Below are 26,189 nucleotides of genomic sequence, written 5' to 3' on the forward strand. Positions count from 1 at the left end.
TAATGCAATATATGTTAAGAAAAAAAAAAAAGAAGATAGCAGGAGGGGAAGAATGAAGGGGGGGAAATCGGAGGGGGAGACGAACCATGAGAGACGATGGACTCTGAAAAACAAACTGAGGGTTCTAAGGGGAGGGGGGTGGGAGGATGGGTTAGCCTGGTGATGGGTATTAAAGAGGGCATGTTCTGCATGGACCACTGGGTGTTATGCACAAACAATGAATCATGGAACACTACATCAAAAACTAATGATGTAAAGTATGGTGATTAACATAACAATAAAAAAATTTTTAAAAAAGCATTCATTAACCACCTATTCTGTGTCAGTAGCTAATAATTTTGTTGAACAATGGAAAGAAGGCATAAAATTACTGTAGAGATGCTTTTTTAAAAATGTGTAGTTGTTTTCAACCTAATTGTATGAATTTTGCAGCACTGTTAAAACACCCTTCTCAATTTTTTCTCAAGTTAACTATTTTCCAGTATATATAGGTATTAAAGAAAACTTGGTAAGCCTTCCATCTGAAACCCAAGACTGAATAATACCTACTAAATACTCCACACCTATGTTGACAGTGACCTGTAACGAGGCTCAGGAACTGTTTTGAGGTGACCCTCCTCACAAAGGAGGCAGTAGATAAAGGAACGTGGGTTTTGATGCCAAGCACATCTGTGTTCAGATCTTCATTCCACCACTTATGTCTCTGAACTTCATTTTCCTAGTCCGGAAACTGTGGCCATTTAAAATGACTTTATAGGACTTTTGACTGGATTAAAAGAGTTACCTCATATTAAGTGCTTAGTATGGTGCATGACATGCTCAATAAACTCATTATTATCATCATTTCATCACCATCAACAAACACCTTTATTTTGGCTTTGGGACTGGGTACTGATTGTATTCTTTGGATTGTGAAATAATGCCATGATATACATAGATTGGAAGGACCCTAGATTTATGTGGGAGGATGAGTGTACATGAAAGTAGAATGTTTTGAAAGCTTATTTATTTCACTCCTAAATTCAGATGTCATATGATATTTTAAATGTTTGAAGGAAGATCTGTAGCATCTTTGAACACTGGCCTTCTTTTCTCCCCTGTAACATTGATGAAATTGTTTCCTTATCCAAGAATGTTTTTTCTTCCCCCAATAGGTGGGCCCCAGCGAGCCAGAGGAAGTGTTATTGGAAATATTAATGATGTTGAATTTGGAATTGCTTTCCTGAATGCCACAGTAACAGATAGTCCTACCTTTGATGCTAGAATAATACACGCCAAAATTACCAACATACCTCACAGTCTTGGTAAGTCTTCTTTGCTTATAAAAGTTGTTAATAGCCTCTTTTTTTTTTCTAATTTATATGTTATTCTTCACTTATTTCTGCTTAAAACTTCTAGATGATGCTACTACTAAATGATCTGTATGATAGTCCTTAGTTCTATCCCAATGGTAAATTCTTAAAGACAGGTGAGATCCTGATACTTATTTTGCTATTATTCATTATTTAGGATTCATCCTTGTAAGTAACAGGCCCTGAAGATAATAATAACAATGGATTGTATATCTTTCTTTGTCACCTTATTTATCCTTTCTTCTTTAGGTCCAGCAATGAGAAAAATAGTTTCTATTCTAAATCCCATTTATTGGACAACAGCAAAGGAAATAGGAGAAGCAGTCAATGGCTTTACCCTCACCAATGCAGTCTTCAAGAGAGAAACCCAGGTGGAATTTGCAACTGGTTAGTGTCAGCTGAACTAAATATTTTATTACTATAAAAAATACGATTGCCTTAAAAGTTGCTGCTTAAGAAAAATACGTTTATATATATTCCCCCAGAGAATAATTTTAAAGTTTTTGATGTAGTCTTATCACAAATGATATAAAAGCAATTTCATATTTCCCTGTAAACTTTTACTGACATGGATCTGTAAGAGGCCATGTGTTTTCAAACAGTATAGTGATTTTTTTATACCCCAAAAGTTTTTTCTCAACTTTTCTGTATCTTTTCTCTTTAAATCCTCAGAGAGGGTTTTAAAGGCCAAAACAGAGCAGGAAAATGAGTCATTGCTATTAAGTAAAGACTTTTGTCTATGAACCTGAGGTTCAATTAGGATACTCTATAGGGATTTTTTATCAAAAAGGTGGAAGTAAAAATAAGCAAATCTATGGGCTTTTCACTTTACTCTTAGTCTTAATGAATATGGATGAGCTATTCATGGCACTTTCCAAGTGCATACATATTTTTATTGACCTCCATTACAAGCCTCTTCAAAGGTGAACAGCCTCTATGGTAGTGCTCTGTAAGGAAGAAGGGCTGAGGGAGGGGCTTTAATCAGCCCGGAAGACAAGTGGGTCTTTTCATCGTCATCTGCTTACTAAGATGCCCCTTTGCTGCTTCTTGAAGCATCGGAAAGAACAAAGCCCTATAGCCAGACTTGTGGTTATTGCCAGTCCACCTAGTGAAGCTGTCTGTCTCTTCTCATACCCTATTTTTGCAGAACTGTCTTGCTATTGCTTGTGAATTTAAAGTGTGGACTCTGGGTCACCTGGCTGGCTCAGTCAGTAGAGCATGTGACTCTTGATCTCAGAGTCATGAGTTTAAGCCCCATATTGAACATGGAGCCCACTTAACAAATAAAATAATAATAAAATAAATAAAGTATAGAGCCTTCACATAACTATATGCCATGTTCTTGCCACAGAAAAAGAAGTTTTAGAACCTACCACTCAATAAGCCTACCTCATTCATTCAGGGACTGAGTGTGAATTTAATAATTTATAGTCTATGCTTATTCAAGTTTGAAGGAAAATAACATATGTATTTGATATGATATGTGAGGTAAATCTGCTCCGTGCTTACACAAACCATATATTTTTTTTTTCGCTGTTAAAACGAATGAATTGCAATTCCCAGGAGAAATCTTGCGGATGACTCATATTGCCCGGGGCTTGGATTCTGATGGTGCTTTGCTCCTAGATATCGTTGTGAGTGGCTATGTCCTGCAGCTTCAGTCACCTGCTGAAGTCACTGTAAAGGTAAAATGTCAGGATAACTTGCCTTCACTGTTTTTTTGGAGTAATGGTAAGAGTAGCAATCAAAGATTCATAGAAAGAGCACGGAGACCTTTTGTAGTTTCCCTTGTTTGCTCAGGGGAATAAATAAACCACTAAGGTTAGAAATGCCTAGCTTGTCTTTGTATAGAAATCTTCAGGAATAAGTCTTTACACACTCTTACTGGCTTTATTACCAGTAATACTTACTGGTTTATTACTGGTCCTGTTTACCAGAACCAAAATCACTGCTATGTAGATTTAAGTCATTTGTTTAATATTCTGCAGATAAAAAGAGTACTGTTATATAAAAGGTTTTGTATATCACCCATAAAGTCATTCAGAAACTAAAGAATGATAATCACCCTTTCACATCCTTTCTTTACTCTTTACCTACAACTTTGAGTCCCTTGATTAAACTATAATTTATGACAATAAAATGATGAAATCAGGGTAGTTACAATTAAAAGCTTCAAACTTTTTAAGTTATTTCCTAAGCACTACTCCACGATTACTCTTTTATTTAGAGCTACAGTTGGCCCTTGAACAACATGGGGATTGGGGTGCCAACTCCCCTGGGCATTCAAAAATTACATATGACTTTTGACTCCAAAAACTTAACTACTAATAGCCTACTGTTGACTAGAAGTCTTACCAATAACATAAACAGTCAACACATATTTTATATGTTATATGTATTATGTACTGTGTTCTTACCATAAAGTAAGCTAGGGAAAAGAAAATGTTAATAAAATCATAAGGAAGAGAAAATACACTTACAGTACTGTACTGTATAAAAAAATCATATACGATGATCCACACAGCTCGAATCATGTTGATCAGGATCAACTGTATATATGTTTAGCCCCTTAGCCTTTATTTTTCTCATTCTGGATCTCACCGTACCCTCAGAAAAAATAATAGGATGAGCCATGCTGATCCTCAAATCTATACTGTCTTCCTTAGGATTACACAGAGGACTACATTCAGACAGGTCCCGGGCAGCTGTATGCCTACTCAACCCGGCTGTTCACCATTGATGGCGTCAGCGTCCCATACATGTGGAACCACACCGTTTTCTATGATGAGGCACAGGGAAGAATGCCTTTCTTGGTAGAAACACTTCATGCTTCCTCTGTGGAATCTGACTACAACCAGTTAGAAGAGACACTGGGTTTTAAAATCCATGCTTCAATTTCCAAAGGTACCTTGGGTAGAGGAAAGTCCAGATCATTTTTCCATCCAGTCCTTTCTAAAAGGGTAAAAGAGGAGTGCCTGGCTGGCTCAGTAGGTAGAGCATATGGCTCTTGATCTCAGGGTTGTGAGTTCAAGCCCCACATTGGATGTAGTGATTACTTAAAAATAAAACTTAGGGAGAAAAAAGGTATTTAATTCCTAAAAAAAAGGGGAGGGGGTGAAAGAATTGCATCATTGTCATTCAGAATAAGGATATTAGGGCACAGACTAAACCTAATGATACCAGGTTTTCATGTATGTTGTCTCTGTTTCGTGGGAGGTGATAAACCTAGTCCCATGGGAGTTCTAGTACATTTGGATTACTAACTAATATGCTTCTCTATATAACATGGTGGAATTATTGTTCTATTCTAGATATGCCGAAAGGTTTAAAAAATATATCCTTGTCAGAATGATGTTTTCTTTGGGTGCTCGAGCCCATTGTTCTTGTTCTGACTCATATTTGTCAAGGAATTTTTTTTAATTCCTGAAACATAATGTAAAGGTATATCTCAACCTGAATCAGTAAAAAAAAAAAGAAGAAAGAAAGAAAAAGTTTCCATATTTTAAAAGCAACTTTTAAAAATTGTGCAGCAATAATCAGGATTCCATCTGTCATTTCTTACTCCTGGACATTATAATTTTTCAACTGCTTTTCATTTTCTAAGCATAGTTTTTTTTTCTAAAGATTTTATTTATTTATTTGACAGAGAGAGAGAGACAGTGAGAGAGGGAACACAAGCAGGGGGAGTGGGAGAAGGAGAAGCAGGCTTCCCGCTGAGCAGGGAGCCCAATGTGGGGCTCGATCCCAGGACCCTGGGATCATGACCTGAGCCGAAGGCAGACGCTTAAAGACTGAGCTACCCAGGCGCCCCTGTAAGCATAGTTCTATGACCTTTGATATCAGTGGTTTTCCTGTGCTGTCTAGTTCTTTGATGTGTCTATGCACTGAGATCTCTTTCTGGTCATAATAGGCACCCAAACAATCAGCATCCCATGTTCCATGAAGTTTTGATGCTAGGAGATACTTGCATGTGGTTATGTTATAGACACTAAGTATTTGAATGACTTTAACTCTGAACTCTAGGATCCTATGAGTACAGTTAAAATGATTCATATTGGGCGCCTGGGTGGCTCAGTTGGTTAAGCGACTGCCTTCAGCTCAGGTCGTGATCCTGGAGTCCCGGGATCGAGTCCCGCATCGGGCTCCCTGCTCGGCGGGGAGTCGGCTTCTCCCTCTGACCCTCCCCCCTCTCATGCTCTATCTCATTCTCTCTCTCTCAAATAAATAAATAAAATCTTTAAAAAAAAATGATTCATATCGGCTTTGCTATGAGCTGGCTTTCCTAAAATAGATCCAGGTAGATTTTAAATACCATTTTGTTTTATCATGGTCAGCAGATACACTAAACACTCATTTTCTCAATTTACTCTTGTTTTCATCACTTGTGCACATGACTATTTTCTTCATCAACACCTATCAACTATGTCATTGAATTTGAGATCATAGTAATCTAGGAGAACGTGTTCACATTTTTTTGAGATGATCACAGATTCATGAAGCCTCAGAGCCAGTGAAGCCCCTAGCCCCCCACCACCTCCACTCCCATGTTGCCACCACCACCTCATTTTACTGTTGTCATGCATGTTCAGGTCACTGGGACAAAGGAAAAGAGCCACTGGAATGAAGAGTTATGTTTCTCTTCCTCAGTAATGCCCACTTTTCAGGTATAACTTCTGTTTCTACTTTTTCCAGTACTCCATATAATTAAAAGAAGACAACTTTGCATAAGACTTTGGTTAAAAATGAATTTACATCATCTGGGACGAGAAGAATTAAAATTATTTTTAAAAATCATGTATACTTTTTACTCAATCATGTAAATTCTCTAAGCCTGAACTGCTTGAAGATCTGTAACGGTGTAGTTGGGGAATCTGGATCCCACAATAGAAGAAAACACACTATAGGACATTTATAACCCCTTACTATTCTTAGATACTATGATTTTATGAATTACATCTGATATCTGTGCACATTTGTTAGTTGAGGTTCCTGTGAATTACAAGAATTGGGTACTTAAAATTTCTTTTTAAGTAACCACCAGGGGGCAAGCTTGCATTCTTGGTTGCTTAACCACCTTGTTTTCTCCTCTATGTTGGGTCTAGACTAGAGCTATGATTACAATGCAGTTAGAATCACCTAAAAAGCTTGATGAAAGTTCATATTTCTAGGCACAGAGTTTTTGGCTTAGCTAGTCTAAGGTAGGGCCTGAAAGTCTGTATTTTTAACACAGCCCCTAAATGATTCTAATGTATCTGATCTGCACACTGGCATTTGGAAACTGCTGGTCAAGTCAACTCACAAACATAAACCAATATAATTTTTTTTAATTTTATATATTTAAAATAAAATGGATTTACTTTTAAAATATAATTACAAAATATATTTATATTTTACAAATTAATCAGAAGGCATCAGAAACAATGAAGGAAAGATAAATTTAACTACAAATAAGTTTTTTAAAACTTCTTGATGGGAGACAATGACAAAATTGAGAAGCTAAAATATACACCAAGAAAGAATATCTGCTTTACATATTATAGACAACTATGATGAACCTTAATATGTACAAGGCTCTTAAAAATCAATAAGAAAAGGCACCTGGCTAGCTCAGTCAGTAGAGCGTGTGACTCTTGATCTTGGGGTCATAATCAAGCCCCACATGGGTGTAGATCCTGCTTTAAAAAAAAAAATTAAAATAAAATAAAAAGCACTGTAAAAAAAATCAATAAGAAAAAGACAACACCCTAATAAAAAATACATAAAGGCTGTGAACAGGAAATTCACAAAGGAAGAAATAATAATGACAAAATGAATGTGAAAAACTGTCTAACCTCACCAATAAGCAAAGAAATACAAACTAAAACAATGAGGTACCATTTTCCAATTATCATTGTTAGAGATTTGAAAATAAGATAACCACTCAGCATTGTATTTCAATATGAAAATCTTTAGACATTACTATACTAGAAGATATGAGAGAAGTATTCATAATGGCTGAACCTATATATAGATCTCTGATGTGATTTTTTTTTAACATTTAATAATTCTTGGTAATGTGTAGAACAAAACAATGTACAGTCAACCTTCAATTTATAGGACAGTTGCATTCCTGGAAAATTCATTGTATATTTTAATCACACAAAAAATGTTTAATATGTGGAAGATATGTTCTAGTCTTCAATAATTACATACAACTTTCTCACTTCCATGAAAATCTTTCAAGGCAAGGGACAAATCTTCATCTTGCATCATTATCCCAAACATTGCAGTATTATAAAACTTGCCCCAGGGTCTGCCCACTCACTAAATTTTAATAGGCCTCTCTATCATCAAAACAACCAAAGAATCTCCACAAAACATCCTAAATGTTACCTAATAGAAGATATCCCCCCCATTGAGAACCTAAAATCTAAAGCTACTATCAGATAATAACTTATATGACACATCTTTTCCACAATTATAACCTCCAACACAGTGCCCCACACAATATACTGGTTGTAGTAAGGAATTTATGAATCAGTGAATAAATAAAAATGAAGCATGAATTATAATGACCACCTGGTTGTATTCTTGAGTTCAGTGGTTGAAACAGACTTACATCTAAATCCTTGCTCTTGTTTATATTAGCTCTTTGACTTCAGACAATTTACATAATCTCTGTCTCAAATTCCTCATCTGAGTTGTAAGGTTTGAATGAAATAAAATACAGGAAGCTCACAGCACTGTGTGACACACAGCAACCATTTAATAACCAGATAGCGAGACGCGCTGGACATTTCTGTCTCATCCATCTTCTTCCCATTTTCCTCCAGATACAGGAAAATAGATGCTGTCAGGGTCGTTTTTATACTCACGGTAGAAATGGATCAGGAACCTCTGCTTTCTCCTCAAGGTTTTAAGCAGTTTGGTTACCTAGAAATAGCAAATTGGACTCTCCTTTTTAGTCAAAGAAATTTTCACTGGAGTAGTGTTTCTTACACTCTCCAGATACATAGATATATAAAACAGTTTTGAACCCTTTCACGTCCTCAGCAAAGCTCAAAGAATATTGTTATCAGAAACTCTCCAAAGTAAAATGAATTTGAAAAATTAATGCCTGGACTCCTTCTATGAAAAGCACCTAAAACAATAATAAAAACAAGCACGGTTTTATGCATTTAGAATTGAAAGAAATCAAAGATAATTTCTAAGAGCTTGAAAATGAACTGAATATATGATGTGATCTAAATAAAACTTCCTTCAAAAGAAATTTATTATTTTAATGATTATCTTTTAGTTTGTGTGTGTGTGCTCATATGCACACACATATTACTTCAGTAACTCAAAAGGTGTTTTATTTAAGTTTCTACAGGTCAGTAATGTTTGAAAAATATTAGCTAAATTGCTTAAACCAGTCAAGGCAGAATTACTTTCTAAGGAAAGAGATTCCTATCTAGCTTATTTATTCTTGTTAATATGTTTGTTTCTGACATCTACCTTAAACCTATTCTATCACAATATACCTATTTCCCCTTTCTTGGACTACACGGGAAAGGAAAACACTTGGTCACACATATGGGACTTCGACCCAGATGCTTCACATTGCAAATGGAGAAGATCCACAAAAGGAGAGGGTTTCTTCATTAGAGCTTCTGGTTTTCACTGGTATAAATTATTTTAAGTGACTTGAAAATAGTGCTCCTAATTCTAAAACAGACAGAGGAATAGGACTTTGCCGGTGGTTATGCCTGGCATACACATTGATCTTGGATCCTGTTCATTATCACGGAATGGTTTTATTTCATTTTTTTATTAGTGTAAACAAACAGAAAATCTGTTTCCAATGGCTGCTTGCCAACAATCTCTGGACTATGATTCATTTAGTTCTTGGTTGGGGAACAGGAAAAGTTTTCCATTCCTGCTTGTTTTCACCTATTGCATTTGTTGTGTGAAGTATTCCATCTTTGGCATATGTTCCCAGGGAAGAGTGTCCTGGAAACAAACAAGGTGCTAACATTCTAACAAGCCGGTTAATTTGGCTTTTCTCTCTGTGGTAGGAGATCGCAGTAATCAATGCCCCTCGGGATTTGCCTTAGACTCAGTTGGACCCTTTTGTGCTGGTAAGAACGGGAATAATACATTTTTATTTCTATAAAAAAATGTTAGTAATAGAATCCATTTAATGGACATCTATTGCCATTTTGCTAGACATTTAATTATCACAACAGTCTTATAAGTGTCCCATTTTACAGGCGAGGGAAGTTGAGATGTGAAGAAGTTAAGGGGGGTGCCTAAGATCACTCAGCTATCAAGTGTCAGAGCTAGATTTGAATTTAAGGTAGCTGCAAAGCATGTACTCTTTCAGTTTGACCACAATCCAGTGTGTCAGGGATCATGATCAAGTACAGAGATGGAGTGAGCCTAGGGACAAAACACTGGACGCTGTCTGGTCATTTGATTGCCTTGGATGTGAAACATAATAATAATCAAACTCTAAGTCACCTAATCCTAGAATTGCTTAGAGGATAGGGCAGGACTATGCAGAACTACTGACTAAGCCAGCCTCATCCAATCCAAGTACCAGTACAAGAGAGTCACAGATAAGTAAACAGCTGTGTAAATGGCTAGAGTAGCTCAAGTTTGCATACACCGTGCCTTTCTTTCATTGGTAGGCAATATAATGTAGTATATAGTGGTAGAAAAGTGGTCTTTAGAAACTATACTGTCCAGGTTCAAATTTCAGCTCTGCCAATAATAACCTGTGTGACCTTGGGCAATTTACTTAACCTCCTTGTTCCTCAATTGTATCATGCAAAATGAGGAGAGTAATAAAAATATCTGTCTCCTAGGAATGTTATGAGGAATGAGTTAAGGTAGGTAAAAAAACATTTAGGTCACAGGAAATGATCATTGTATCTTAGCTGTCTTCTTGTTGTTTTAGAATTAATCTAAACATCCAGTCACTATCGAAGATAATTTGGGGACCCAAAGTTAATTTTTATTTAGCGTTTCTATTTTGTGGCTCTTAGAGAATTTTCTGTTACATTTGATTCAGTGCATTGTCCTCTGTAAGCAACTGTTTTATGAACAACTCTTTTCATGGACTTTAATAACTCCTAGAAAGCAGGCGGTTTACCTGTGAACGGGGCCTTTTTGTTTCTTGTTTCAGATGAAGATGAATGTGCAGCTGGGAGTCCCTGCTCCCAGATCTGCCACAATACCGTGGGAACCTATTATTGCTCCTGCTCAAAAGGCCTCACCATAGCTGCAGATGGAAGGACTTGTCAAGGTAGTCACAAAGCTAAGTCTACTAGACCCAGTCAAGCAATGGTCACAGAAAGCTCTGGCCTGGGAAAAGGGTGGTAGAGCAATGCTCTTCTTTCCTACTCTTTCTGCCGCCATGTTCGCAATAAACAGAGATCTCCAGACAGGTTGAGAAAGGAACAGGGAACACTGCTCCCACGCTGGCTTCACGTGGGGCACTGCGCAGGCAGGGAAACCTGTAGCCACTCACTTCCTCCGCACAACACCATGAGGAGGGACAGGCAAGACTAGTATCGTGTTCATTTTACAGTGACAAAACTAAGAAAGAAGTTATAAAGAATTTAAGTAAAGTGCACAACCCCGGTAGCACTCTGGGAACATTAAAAAAATGCTTTGTTTTTCAATATAATTGACACATAATGTTACGTTATTTTCAGGTGTACAACTTAGGGATTTGACAAGTTTATACACCGTGCTGTGTTCACCACGAGTACAGCTGCCATCTGTCCCAATTCACCACAATGTCATTGATTGTGTTCCTCATGCTGTACCTCTTATTCCCATGACTTATTCATTCCATAACTGAAAGTCTGTACCTCCCACTCCCTTCCAGCCATTTTGCCCATTCCCTCACCCCAAAAATCATTTTTTATCAGACTCTACATATACTTCAAAATTAGAATTGTGTGAGAATCTGGTTTATAAGGAAACTTTAAAATGATGAAGAGGAAAGGATTTCTCCTCTACGTCTGAGGAGACATCCTTCTAAATGCAAAAGAGAGACAGAGAGTAAGGGTTTAGGAGGGGAGAGGAATAGCGTTCATGGAATTTCCAGTATGGATTGAGCACCTTGTATACATTATTTCCTTTAATTTTCAAAGCAATGCTGAGAGACAGATATTATCCTCACAAAGCAATGCCGAGAGACAGATATTATCCAGATGAGAAAACTGAGATGTCAGATAGGAGAAGTAGCTTTTTTAAAGCCACGTAATTTGGCAGCCGGGCCGGACGTGCACATGGCGCCGTATTGGGAGAGTTCTTGCATCCCTGTGAAGATGACATAGTTTGTAAATGTACTACAGATGAAAATAAGGTGCCTTATTTCAGTGCTTCAGTTTATTTAGAGAACAAAGAACAAATTGGTAAAGTGGATGAAATATTTGAACAAAGAGATTTTTATTTTTCTGTTAAATTGTCCAAAAATATGAAGGCATCTTCCTTTAAAAAACTGCAGAAGTTTTATATAGACCCATATAAACTGCTACCACTGCAGAGGTTTTTACCTCGACCTCCAGATGAGAGGAGACCTCCAAGAGGTAGTGGCAGGGAAGGTCGAGGAGGAGGAAGAGGCGGAGGTGGCCGAGGTGGTAGAGGTGGTGGTTTCAGAGGTGGAAGAGGAGGTGGAGGTGGAGGCTTCAGAGGAGGAAGGGGTGGTGGTGGTTTCAGAGGGAGAGGACATTAAGTGTAACAGTTGACAGAGAAACTTCCTGCATGATCTACTTCTATGGATCAGAAACTTGTTTCTTGAGCAAGTCTTGAAGAACTGGTCATTTTCTGACAGTCAGACTAAAATGTCAACGCCATGCAAAAATGAGTGCAACAGAATAGACAATTTTGCTCTAAAAGGGTATGAACAAATGTTTTAATGTTTTGTACAATGCTTGGAACTTTGTGGGTGCTTAATGGGCAGTTTTCATTTGAAGCATACTTGGAATTTTTAAAATAAAGTGTTTTATTTAAGTTATAAAAAAATAAAAATAAAGCCACGTAATTTGTCAGTGGTTTAATGGATGGGTTAGTCTGCAAAGATACCACACTATGCTCCTATGAGCTTGTCATCAACTTAACCCACCTGAAATGATTCAACCAAATTGTTCAGCATTCTTGCTCTCATATATTTTCAAGTATCATTTATTGCTTTTCTTATCTCCATTTCATAGCAGGTTCTTGGGTTGGTTTTTGTCAACCTGCCTTAGTTGAATGACTCATTTTGTTGCAGATATTGATGAGTGTGCTTTAGGTGGACACACCTGCCATGCTGGTCAGGACTGTGACAATACCATTGGATCCTATCGCTGTGTGGTCCGTTGTGGAATTGGCTTTCGAAGAACCTCCAATGGGCTGAGTTGCCAAGGTATAAAAATGGAGTTCCTTGCTTTATCTTCATTATACTAAGAATTAAAACCCTCTGCCTTTTGAATCATTTAATGTAAACTCCATTTTATAGATTGAGCTCCTTGATAAGGTTTTCAGATGTAATATTCCATGGCTATTTTAAATGGATTTATAGCACAGTGGTTTTGAATGATAACATTTGCCTATTATATTTGAGAGAAGAGATTATATAGCACGATCTTAATAGATTCTATTTCATAAAACTTCATTGCATAAGACTACCAGATATTTATTGCAGGATTTTTTTAAAAGATTTTATTTATTCATTTGAGAGAGAAAGAAAGAGAGCAAGCACGAGTGTTAGGGAGAGGCAGAGGGAGAGGGAGAAGCAGACTCCCTGCTGAGCTGGGAACCCAATATGGGGCTCCATCCCAAGACCCAGAGATCAGGACCTGAGCCACCCAGGTGCCCTATTGCAGGATTTTTAATAGACTTTATTTTTTAGAGAAGTTTTAGGTTCACAGCAAAATGGAGTGGAAGGTAAAGAAATTTCTCATGTACTCTCTGACCCAAATCCTGCATAGCATCTCCTACTATCAACATCCTGCCCCAGAGTGGCAAAATTCTTACCAAGGATGAACCCACACTGACACATCATTATCGCCCGAAGTTCATCATTTATATTAGGATGCACTCTTCGTGTTGTACACTCTATGGATTTTGACAAATAATAACATGTATCCTATATTATAGTATCATAAAGAATAGTTTCCCTACCCTAAAAATCCTCTGTGCTTTGTTTATTCATCCCTCACTTCCCCCAACCTTTGGCAACCATTGAGCTTTTTATCGTTTCCATAGTTTTACTTTTTCCAGAATGTCATATAGCATGTAGCCTATTCAGATTGTCTTTCTTTACTTAATAATATGCATTTAAGTTTCCTCCATGTCTTTTCATGGGTTGATAGCTCTTTTCTTTTCAGTGTTGAATAATATTCCATTGTATTAATGTACTATAGTTTATTAATCCATTCAGCTACTGAAGGATATCCTGGTGCTTCCAAGTTTTAACTTTAATTCTGAATAAAGCTGCTATCAGGGTTTTTTCATGGAGGCAGAAATAGTGGATACAAAATGGAATGCCTATCAATAGTAGAAAGAGTGAATGAATTATGGTACATCCACACCATGAGTCATTGTGCAGCCATTATAAAGAATGAAATGCAGCTCAACTGTTTCCATGTTGAATTGTTGAGTGAGAACACCAAAATGTAGAAAAGTATACGTAACTTGTATAGAAAAGATTATGTGCCTAGAAAACAAACAGTAACCAAAGATAAAGGAAATGGATTTATATAGTTACATAGAGATATATATGTGTACACAGAAGAGATATGTTCTTATTTATACTAGATTGTCAGTGCAGATTGACTTTATTGGACAAGAAGGTAAAAAGGGATAAACAAAGCCAAGAAAACAGAAAGAAGAAAAAACTACACCAAGAAAATATTTTTGAAGCACATGATCACATTTATGCATTTATATTAACATGCAGATTTTGAAAGATTAAAAGAGCTCATACACCTGAAACTAATATTATGCAGTTTGTTAAGTAACTGGAATTTAAATAAAAACTTTAAAAATTTTTTCAAAATAAAAAAATAAATAAAAGAGCTCAAATAGAAAACAAGTACAAAATAAGACACAGGCAACCTTGAGTTTGGGAATGTAAGATGGGGACATAAAGAACTTAAGTATGGCTATTGTTCCTTTGAAGGGTTTGGAATAGAACGGTAGAGAAGTAGAAGGAACTTGAGATTGTAGAATACAGTCCTGAGAGAGGGACTGTGTTAGGGTAGAAAAGATTTGATTATGTCCATAGGGTTATGGGAAAGATGACCATAAGGAGGAAGGACTTTAAAAATGCACAAAAGGAGGGAATGATCAATGGACCACAGTCCTCATCTTGGTGAGGAAGGAAGAGATGGGCTATAGAGCTCAAACACTCAAATAGAGGGACTTTTCTCACATGAGAGAAAAGGTCTCTCTTCCTCTGGGACTAGAAGGAGAGTTTTGGAAAAGGTACATAAAACAGGCAAATGCACATGAATTGGGGGAATTCATGCCTGCATTTTTTTTATTATACCATGCCCCACATGGTGTTGGGAAGATTAATTTGGCAATGACTGTAGACGAGGAAAAATGCTAAAGTTGCTGCCGTCAGGCACAAGGTGGTCAAGATCTGCATCAGGCTAACAGCAGCAAAAATGGGGAAGAAAGGCCAATTGCAAAAGATACTGCAGAAGACCTTGGCTTTCCCCCCACCCCTCCATCTTCAGTCTGTCAGCAACATTCCAGGGCTGAAACTTCCTAGAAACAGACATGGGAGCCATCTGGTAGGGTAGTTAAAGTAGAGGAGTCTTGCATCCAAATAGTTCCAAGTCACTGGGAAATGTCTACCTTTGAAGAGAGGTATGGTCTCCAGCAATTAATCCAATCAATTATCTGGCAGATCATATGAGAGCAATTTTATTGGATTCATTTTAGGAAAGATCTTAAACATGATAATGATAAAAGATCATTAAAATGTTAGACATCTGAAATAAATTAACTCAGTTTCCTAACAGCATATAATGAAAGTTTTGTTTTATTTAACAGATATTAATGAATGTCAAGAATCCAGCCCCTGTCACCACCGCTGTTTCAATGCCATAGGAAGTTTTCATTGTGGATGTGAACCTGGGTATCAGCTCAAAGGTAGAAAATGCATAGGTAAGAAAAGGGCTTTAAATTCAAAGCAATGACATCTTTGTAATTTCTAGGTATTCAGTCTAATCCATATGCTGTGTCCTGGGCTGGATTCATACATAGGATACCTCTTTCCATCATGTATGTAATCCATGCATGTAATCCAAAGCAAATGCTATCCTTTACAGGTTTCATTTTCTAATTACATAACCATTTTTTAGCATTTCCCTATTGGATTTACTAAATTTTTTCACAGAAGCATAATATATATGGTTACATATATAAAGTTATATATATATATATAATTTATTTGTTTATTTTTCTAAGAGGAGGTAGTGGTTGGTATGGCTACCAAGTATGTGGACTAATTTTTTTTTTAATTTTTATCCTTCTGTTTTAAAATAGTCTGTTACTTACCTTGATGGATTTAAACACTTTACCCTTAAACGATAATTATATAATTAACATCTTTGTCCTTAAAATCCGAAGGTATGATTTCTATGGAAAAGTAGAAGAAATCATTTTCTCAATCTTCATTACCTTTGTTCTTTTATCAAGACGTGAATGAATGTCGACAGAATGTATGCAGACCAGATCAACACTGCAAGAACACCCGCGGGGGCTATAAGTGCATTGATCTTTGTCCCAATGGAATGACCAAGGCCGAAAATGGAACCTGCATTGGTGAGTGTATGGCTATTTCAATGACTTGAGATCCACTTGCCATTGACACCCCAAGTAAGGCATCCATTTGTAAGACTAATGATTAAAGTAAATTTAATCTCACAAGGAAATTTTTCTTTTATCACAGGTTTTTTACTCCCACTTCTAGTATGTTTGAACTGTGGGGTCCCAGGCTCATGGCTATACCAAGAAATGGAAGCTCACCATGGAAGCTTATTACCATTTTGAGCTCCCATCAATTACACGTTTGCTTTACACAGTTTAATGTCTACACAAATTAATATTATTTCACATTATGTCTATGAAATTCAGTGTTTGTATGTTTAGAATTTCACAGGTGGTTAAGAAAAGCTTATACAGATTTATTAAAAGTTCATAATATTTTATTTTAGAACTGAATATTCTTTCAATGTCAAATGAATGACCAGACAAATAAATTATATTCTCCCCCTAAGTTTGTTCTTTCTGTGCCAGTCTGCCTTAATTAACACAACTATAAAATAAAAACGAAACAGATAGCATTCCTCCTCTCATGCCCCTACAATCTACTGGAATAGACTGGCTAATTCCACTTTCCTCACCAAAAGAAAAAAAATACTGTAGTACAAGGGAGAATGAAATGCCATAAAAGAGGTACAAATAAAATTGTACGAGAGTACTTGAAAGAGTGATCTATCTAATAGATGTCATGGCAGTGATCACATTTAAATATCGCCTTGAATGGAATAGTAGTAATAGGTGGACATGGTGGAAAAAGGAAGGAGAGTCCCATAGAAGGGGAAGAGGGCTGGGCTTGGAGAAAACAGGTTAAAATTCATCCTTCTTGGGTGCTTGGGTGGCTCAGTGGGTTAAGTGTTTGCCTTTGGCTCAGGTCATGATCCCAGGGTCCCGGGATCAAGACTTGCATTGGGCTCCCTGCTCGGCGAGGAGTCTGCTTCCCTCTCTCTTTCTCCCTCTGCCTCTCCCTGCTCGTTCTTTCTCTTTCTTTCTTTCTCTTTCTCGCTCTGCACTCTCTTTCTCAAATAAATAAATAAAATCTTAAAAAAAAAAAAAAGACACTGAGGACATGTGGGGTTTGAGTACTGGTAAAAGATGGACATGGAGAGGACCAGCCAGCAGCCAGAAATGTGGGGTTGTAGCTAAGACACAATGTAGTACTATTGCTATAAGGCTACATCAACAAGCTTACTAGAGTCATTAGTATAAATAAGACAGCCAAAGGTGGAGGGAGTAGAGAGAAGAGGGCTACAAAGCTGAGAACCAAACCCTTTCCACAGTAGGCAGCAAGAGAAGGAAAAGGAGCCAGTTAATAAGTGGCAGAGCTAGAACTTGAACCCAGGTCTCAGCCACGTGGTGAGAAATGCAGCCATTGACAATTCTAAAGAGTTTTCATTTTAAATATAATGACTTTAGGCTTTGAAAGAGGAAGTGTTATTACTTTTTATTGCCTCTGTGTCTGTAGATATTGATGAATGTAAAGATGGGACCCATCAGTGCAGATATAACCAGATATGTGAGAATACGAGAGGCAGCTATCGCTGTGTGTGTCCCAGAGGTTTCCGGTCTCAAGGAGTTGGAAGACCCTGTATGGGTAAGTTACCAGGAACTCTTACTGAGTAATAAAGCTCCTAATATAATTTCTTAGCCTTACCAACTTGATCAGGACCACTCTCTAATCTCAAATGTTTTCTTGGGACAATTAGAAAATGTGTTAAGTTGGTGTAAGTAATTTATAACATAATTTGAATTACTTCTTAAAGATTTTTCACTGAGTTCAGTTTGCACTGACATTTAAAGTGATAATAATCGCCATTTACAGAGTGCTTACTATACACTACACATAACAGAGTGAGGTTCCAATATAGTTACCATGGCAACTTAATTATGAAGGTTATCTCATTGATGATCTCTCTATGCACATGGCATAAATATTTGCACAGATACATTCTAGTTGAATGTGAAGCATAATTGAGTGTAATACGAAGGTTTAGGCATGAGGGATTAAAATGTGAATATACAGTTTTAAGTAAGTCGATAATTATTACTTTACCATATATTTAGTGCTTACTGTGCCATTTCCTGTGCTAAGAATCTCACTCAATTCTCCCAATTGCCTGTTTATTTCTATCTTAGTTATAACTGAATGTAAATAAGTCAGGTAACAGACAATAGAAGAGATCTATAAGAAGGTAACCATATGCTTCTTTTTAATTAATGCACTTATAATCAAAAACTGAAAACTGACCTATGAAATTATATTCCTCCTGGAATATTTAAGTACAGCAAAAAAAAAAAAAAGTGTGTGCTTTAAATACTGGCTTCTGGTTTGCATACTACGCTTTTAAAATTGGTTGCCTTGGTTGTCTACTTAACAATGATTTATAGCAAATTCTTTCATAAAGACTTAGTTCTGTCTTTATGCAATCCCTAGCCTGGTACTTTGCACAGAGCAAATGTTGAAAGTAATACAGTTACTAGAAACACTTTTAAAATAAACACTCTCTAATAGCAGAAGTACATAACATATCATTTTAGTCTTCTGTTTAGATACTGTAATTTATATATAACTTAACATCTTGATTAGTCATAGCAGTGACCTAGCAGAATGAAATATGTTTATTTGTTCACTAATTTGACCTGAAGTTGAATGTTAGGCCTTGGACTGGGAAATAAATCAATGAAGAAGGCAGAGCCATTGCCTTAAAAAGATTTAAAATGTTAATTTTAACCTTTGCCTACTAAAATAATTTTTAAAGCAAAATTTACTGCTTTTATTCTGCTTATTCTTGTTGCTGTCTTTCATGCCACTGTGGTAATGAATTAAAGAATTGTTTTGTTCTCTCTGGTTTTCATTTGCTTTTCCAATTTACAGGAAAAGTTGGGAGTGTATACTATATGTTGACCTAGGAAGGAAGAAAAATAACTTTTTTTTAATTTTATGCACTTTGTGAGTTTGTATCTTAGTAAGAAATAATTCTGTCTTAATTTCCCTCTTTTTAAATTTTTGTGAAAAATGTGCTTGGCTTGATTATTAAATAATATTTATTGATTCAAAAGAAATAAAAGAAAAAATGTTAGTAGTTGTACCAATATTATCACATCTGAAGCTTGTAATTGTATGAAAGGTTGAAGGTACCAGTGAGAATGTTATAATAAAAAGCAAACTAGAAATGTGATTGAGTCCTTCCCTCCACCAACAGAATTAAGATCTGCATTAGCTTTGAACTCTAGTTTTTCTGGATTCAAGACCACATTTTTCCATATGACCCTTTATGTTTCTACTGTACACATGAAGCAATCTTTAGGAGAAGTCTTAGAATGTTTCTATGTATTCATAAATGAATGATTAAAGCTTTCTCTAAAGTTCACAACAATTGAGAAATTACTGTATCCGTAGCTTTGGAGGGTAACATAATGTCTTCAGTTTGTTCCAGAGACTGATTCTTGATTCCTGTGTTTTGTGTGTGTGTGTATGTGTTTTTTTTTTTTTTCTCTTTTTTCATGTATCATGGCACACGAGCAGACATTAATGAATGTGAACAGGTGCCTAAGCCTTGTGCATATCAGTGCTCCAACACCCCCGGCAGCTTCAAGTGTATCTGTCCACCAGGACAACATTTATTAGGGGACGGGAAATCTTGCGCTGGATTGGAGAGGCTGCCTCATTATGGCACTCAGTACAGTAGCTATAACCTTGCATGGTTCTCCCCTGTGAGAAACAACTATCAACCTCAACAGCATTACAGACAGTACTCACATCTCTACAGCTCCTACTCAGAGTATAGAAACAGCAGAACATCTCTCTCCAGGACTAGAAGGACTATTAGGAAAACTTGCCCTGAAGGCTCTGAGGCGAGCCGAGACACATGTGTAGGTAAATGTCAGCCATATTACATTTCCTTTCGGTGCGCTCACTTATGGGCCGGAGTCTAAACATATGCACAGCACCGGTGGTCATTTGGGTGCAGTGAACTACATCCGATCTCAACTCTGGGATGACTCAAAGTTCCAAGACATTTCCTCTGGCGCCTGAAACTACTACAAAATTTATTCAAGTCAATGATGTATTTACATGTGTACATTCTGATAATTATTTGTTTTATATCGACAGTTTCTCTCTTTTGACCACTCCTGAAAGTGTAATTAAATTTAATGCTATGTAGAAATAAATTTCAGTGGCATTCAGAATACATTTTTTTTAAAGAGATTATGAGTATTGCCACATAATATAATACCATCAGATTATGGCTGTACCTGGCCAATGCCAAAGCAGTGGGTTAAAAGTGAAACTTTCAACAACTCAGTCAACTGCTTGTTCTGTATGACAACCAAAATGGTGTTGACTGTTGACCACACTCCCCGTGGAATTTCTCAGTTTGATATTTTGTATATATGTAAATCACTGAAAAGATAATGTGAGCCAGGACAAAATTAAGTTGCTTTCATTGCTCTAAAATATGTGCTTTCAATATCTTTATCTAAACTCATCTACAATTTAACTTGTTTGCAAAAGTAAAGTGTAATTTCCAACTCAATAATTGAGGCTTTGTTTTCAGTTAGGTTGCAAACATTACCATCTGTCATTCATTTAATTCAGTTATCTGTGAGTGTCCGCAGTTTGCATGCCATTGAGCTATGTGCCAAGAGAAATTAGCAAACACAAATTAGCCCCACTATTAGTTAGATGACAGAAGAAAGCAAGGAAGATAGAGAGGAAGGCGGGAAGAAAGAAATTTTGTTTAAATTTAAAGACCCCCATGCCAACTTCATTTTCTTGCATTTTTCTTAAGTATTCTACACTTCACTTATTCTTGCCTAAATATACTTTCTGTTACACATTTCTTATAAACATTTTAAAAATATCTTTTTCTGACTTCAATTTTCATCATTTTTTTTTCTACCCTTCACCCCAAGCCCTGTTCCTACATCATTATCTTCTCAGACATGCTTCCTTAATCACTCTTCTGTGGACCCAGCCTCCCATATCACCTCTATCAGCTGGACCCCCGACCCACTGGATACTTAAACTTTAAACTTTCCTCTTTAAGTGTATATTTTCCCAGAACTTTTCTGTCTAGATGTCCTGATGGACCTGAAGGTTAATATGATGCACATGAAACCTCCCTGTGATCAGTGTCTTAAACTGTTGACAATGCTAGTTCTTTTTACTCTTTGAACTTCAAACATTAATGCATTCATTACCAGTTCTCTGCCTTTAGTCCATATGGTCAAATGCTACTTAATTCCTAATCGTGTGGACTCCACAATCCTTGTGAGGGTGTCAAACACCACTCTCAACCTGCTCCAAATCATTCTGAGCATTGGTAATTTTTCATGTCCACGATTTTGACCTCTTTGTTAGTTAAAACTTTTCACCATTTTTTAATTGATAGAAGTAAAATTTGACATGTTGTCTTTCAAAGTTTCTTCCAAATAGTCATTCCCACTAAGGGGTTTCATCTCCAGTTATCCTCCCACTCTCTGACTTCATCTTAGACAAGCTCTTCTCTTCTGCCTATACCCTCCTGCCCCAAACCCTTGTTTATGCTGTGACACATGAATTAAATCATATTCCCCACACCGTACACCATCTAGCTAATTTCTTTTAAATCATCTGAATGTCCCAGTCATTTTAAGAAAGCATCCCTGATTAATAACCCCCTTCTCTATTTCTTCATCACTATCTAAACTCTGCAGTTTCACAGTAGAGTCTCATAAATGTTTTCTGTGTCTTTGTGTTTATATTACACTAATATTATGTTTATAAGAATTATCTTCCCAAACCATTGGCTGAGGCAGCTACTATTTCAGAGGACCAGTCTTGGAAAATCTGAAGTAAACTTCCATATCTAATCAATTACTGTATGTTTGAGTTTTATTTGGGGGCAGTTAATAGACATTTAGAAATATTTCTTAAAATATGGTGACTATTTTATAGTGTTCATACTAATAAAGAAATTTACACTAAGATTGCAGACAGCTTTGGAATTATGTAACGAGCAACTTGGAATAAACACCAAATGCCTTTAATTAACCATCTGGGATAGACAACTCACAAAAGATTCAAATTAACACTGTGCAATCTTGTTAGACTCAGGCTAAAATTTAGCTTTTTAAGGAAATGATTCCAAAGCTTAACAAGAGAAATGAACATTGCATTGCCTCTGAATGCTGAAATCACACTCGGGGCCACTTTGAAATTCATACTCTGGGAAGAGTCAACTGACTTCTTGGAGTTCCACATCATTGACATTTCTGTGATGATTTGGGGTGGAAGCAGATTGTAAAGGGAAAAAGTAAAAATAACACACAAGTTGTGGAATAAATGCTTTGGTTCACAGTGGGGCAAAAACAGTAGCAAATATTTGATGAGGTTTCATCATGAACAGATTTTGAATCTTTGCAATTATATTGTGAGCATATGCAAAACATGTACGTTGAACACATCCCTTTGCTCTGAGTCACCCACCAATTTTCACCTTGTCTTCTCTTTACTTCCACCCTACAACACTCCTGCTCCCACTTCACATCATGTTCTCTTTTCATTCTTCCACTGGTTGGTGGGACTCTGAACAAATTCTAACATTAGTCTGAGCAAAACACAACTGGGATAAGAAATCTGAGGCACCCCAAATCACATCCCTTATCCTGAAAGCAAATAGCAATGAATTTTTAATTATCACCCATTCTCCTCTCCTTGTTATTGCTACTTTCTTGGCTTTGTTTAAAAGTAGCAGATAGATAGCTCTTTATTATAAAATGCTTCCCCATATATTATGATACATGAACCTTCGAACAAATCTGTGCAATAGAGAGATCGTATCAGTGAGTCCTTTTGACAAAAGAATTGACTGAGATCTTGAGAAATAAAGTGGCCTGCCCAAGGTGTCACAGCAACTATAGATACGTTGTTGCCATTCGTACTTTACAATTGTATGAAGTTTGATGAATATTCTTATCACAAAATTAAAAACACCTCCACTTGATATCTCTTTATGGGAAAGTAATGCATGGATGGTGGGAGCACATGCAGGGAGAAAGAGAGGTGGCTAAAGTTTAAATAAAATAAAATTCCTTGTTCCAATTAACCTCAATAGAAACTTTCTCTTTTCGATAAATTCTACTATTCTGTCAAGAGTTTAGTACTTGGGTGGTTTAGGATCTTGTACAAATCTGTTTCATCTGCCATCCCAGCTTGCTTAACTAATACAGATATTGGCCAGTTCCCAAACTGGCCAATTCCCTCAGCTCGTATACAATTCTACACAGAAGAGATATTCATATTTTATGAAATAGTACAGTTGACACTGGATTCCATTAAAAACAGATTCTGATATAAAACAGCTCTGAGCATGTTTAAACACATGAGTGTAAAATCACCAAGAAGTTTTTCTATTGTATATCAACAACTTGCGTGTAATTGGTTCTGTCGTAGTTTCTGGCTTTGCTTTGCATGGTTATACACTCTGCTTTCTTTCTGCACAGATATTGATGAATGTGAAAATAGAGACATTTGCCAGCACGAGTGTAAAAATACCTTTGGGAGCTATCACTGTATCTGTCCGCCTGGCTATCAACTCATGCTCAATGGAAAGGCTTGTCAAGGTGAGAAAATGTTGGGATGTTTATTGCTGCTACTTGACTTAAAATATAGGAGAGTATGAGAAATTAAGTGTCTTCTTTTTTTTTTGAATAATTATTCTCCTAGTTGCTTTCTCTTCCTTCTCATTCCCATTGGTCATATTTATCATTGCTTTTGTAAGTAGGAGAACTGGAGAGCTAGCAGTTAGGTAGAGGAAAATAGTTGAGAACCATTTTTGGTGTAGTCTTTCTAAACCAGTTCATGTTATATATACATATATTTTTTTACTATGTTCTTTTTTTTATTATGTTATGTTAATCACCATACATTACATCATTAGTTTTTGATATGTTATATATTTTTAAAACTAAGTGGGAATAGACCTCTTCAAATGTCTTTTCAAAAGTTCAACCAAGATGAAAGACGAAATAGAAAGAAAGCTCAGTAAATTTACTCCAGTATTAAGCATTATTTTATTTTTTGTCTTGGCCAACCATGGGTAATTGATTAAATGATCTATTCTTTGAGTCTGCAAATGATGTGGAACAGTCATGAGCTAGCATTGCAGAATGCAAAAGGTTTAAACAAATGAATAATATAGTCTCTTCCCTTTGATATCTTAGTCCAATGGAAACAGACATGTAAATAAAAGCATAATATACAGGGTTGTAGGTACTATAACAGAGTTTGGGACAATGTGTAGTGATGGTAGAAAGAAAAAAACCATCAATCTCAATATTACCCTCTTTACACAAAAATGTGAAAAGGACATTTTGCTTTGATAAGGTATATTATGTTGCAATGCATACTTAGATCAAAAAGAAATAAAAACTTATATAAATCTTAAAAATCTTCTAAGAAATCCCCTCAATTTTGTGGTCAGAATCAAAAGTATTATATAAGTATTAACAAGCCTCTGAATTTTATTAATTTCTGTCACATACAACCTGTATCCTTTTCTAAAGCATATCAAATAAAATCTCCAAAAGAGTGCTTTATCAGTAGCAATTGAATTTAGACTAAATTTGCCCTCTCTGGAAGATTCACAGAAGACTTGCTAGGATGCTGGTCATGGAAAGGGTGCTCCAGGAAGCAAGACCTTGGCAGGGCAATAGGGTCACCTGAGTTCCATGAGCTTCCACCTGTCTCACACCCATTTACCCATTCCCTCCCTGAGAGCCCACACTGGACCATGTGGACTGGAGAAGTAAAGTGAACACCATAATAACCTTCGCTCCCAGCCATCTGTCACAAATGCTTGTTAAGAACTTACCCTATGCAGAACTTTCTACTGAGACTTGAAGTATGAGAATCACGCATTGATATTAAAGTCATGTTTTCCCAAAGCAATTATTAACTCATTTTAATCAACAGTACAGCTATGTCAAGGGCAATAATTTGTACCCATCCTCCAGATAATAAAACTAATTCTCAGAGTGATGATGTGAGCATGAATGTTCTAGAACAATCAAGCACAAGGGTAGGACTTGATCACAGATCTCAATGTCTAGAATGGTCCTTTGTCTCTCCTGTCATGCTGTGAACACCAGGGTCATTGTACTGTGGCAGCAGGGTGAGGTGAGAGCATTTACACTGTCCATGCTTTATAACTTTCCCCAGATCGTCACGCCAAGGATCCTCTGAAGAGGTAGCAATACCCAGCATTAACACTACACTTCCTGTGAGTGCACCAGGCACCAAGGAAGGAAGCATTTGGAACAACCAACCAAACTACAAAACCCCTTGGCCAGATTTTTAAATGCTATATTATGTCATATCCTCATTAGAGGATTTTTTTTTTCCCTAAATTATGCCAGTTTGTTCCTTGATTGCCCTAGCTGCTTATTCGGTTCAAAACATTTTTCAGCTTTCAGTTGTGCTTCAGAGAGTGGAAAATAATGTGAACAAATCAGAAACAGGTGTCACTTGAAATGTTTGCGATTTAAATGGGTTACATATTTTTGTGGTTTTTAAAAAAGACTTGAGAGAAAACAATTACATCTTTTAAAGCAGTCTTTAATCTGAAGAATAACTTGGAGTCTTTTTATAGCTTTAGGAAGTGTTTTGGGCATTTATGAGAGGAAAAAAAAGTTGATTTTCATTTACATGTGCATTTTCGAAGCTTTGTACATTAGTGATTAAAATGTCAGTGACAAAAAGGAAATTAAAGTGAATTTGACATTGAACAAGGACAGAAACTCTAGTCAAAAGTGGAAGTCAGCAGACTACAAAATGAAAAACAAAAAACATGACTGATCATGATTTGCCCAAGAAGCGGAGAGGAGAAACAAAAGATCTTTCTGCTAATTTTAAGCCCCACTAATCTAATTCTGAACATTTAGAAACACTTTATTGGCATTGCATTTGAAATGAGTGTTCTAATCTATCCAAGTTTTTAAAAAGTAATCCATAATGTTATCAAGAATCTAAATTATTCTTTCTTTTTTTTTTTTTTTTTTTTT

The 26,189-nt window shown here is 36.4% G+C and overlaps 1 protein-coding gene across 1 annotated transcript in view; it reads left to right on the forward strand.

Moving 5' to 3' along the window:
* Window positions 1-26,189, forward strand: part of HMCN1 (hemicentin 1) — a 487,946-nt gene that overhangs the window by 454,762 nt on the left and 6,995 nt on the right. The window contains exons 94-105 of the mRNA XM_032393157.1: window positions 1,155-1,304; window positions 1,602-1,739; window positions 2,916-3,037; window positions 4,019-4,256; window positions 9,389-9,451; window positions 10,501-10,620; window positions 12,598-12,732; window positions 15,372-15,485; window positions 16,020-16,145; window positions 17,608-17,736; window positions 19,669-20,019; window positions 23,631-23,750. Coding sequence (XP_032249048.1) covers window positions 1,155-1,304; window positions 1,602-1,739; window positions 2,916-3,037; window positions 4,019-4,256; window positions 9,389-9,451; window positions 10,501-10,620; window positions 12,598-12,732; window positions 15,372-15,485; window positions 16,020-16,145; window positions 17,608-17,736; window positions 19,669-20,019; window positions 23,631-23,750 — 1,806 coding nt within the window. The remainder of the gene's footprint in view (window positions 1-1,154; window positions 1,305-1,601; window positions 1,740-2,915; window positions 3,038-4,018; window positions 4,257-9,388; window positions 9,452-10,500; window positions 10,621-12,597; window positions 12,733-15,371; window positions 15,486-16,019; window positions 16,146-17,607; window positions 17,737-19,668; window positions 20,020-23,630; window positions 23,751-26,189) is intronic.

Source organism: Phoca vitulina, unplaced genomic scaffold, assembly GCF_004348235.1.
Source record: "Phoca vitulina isolate PV1807 unplaced genomic scaffold, GSC_HSeal_1.0 scaffold71, whole genome shotgun sequence".
In the NCBI taxonomy this organism is placed as follows: Eukaryota; Metazoa; Chordata; class Mammalia; order Carnivora; family Phocidae; genus Phoca; species Phoca vitulina.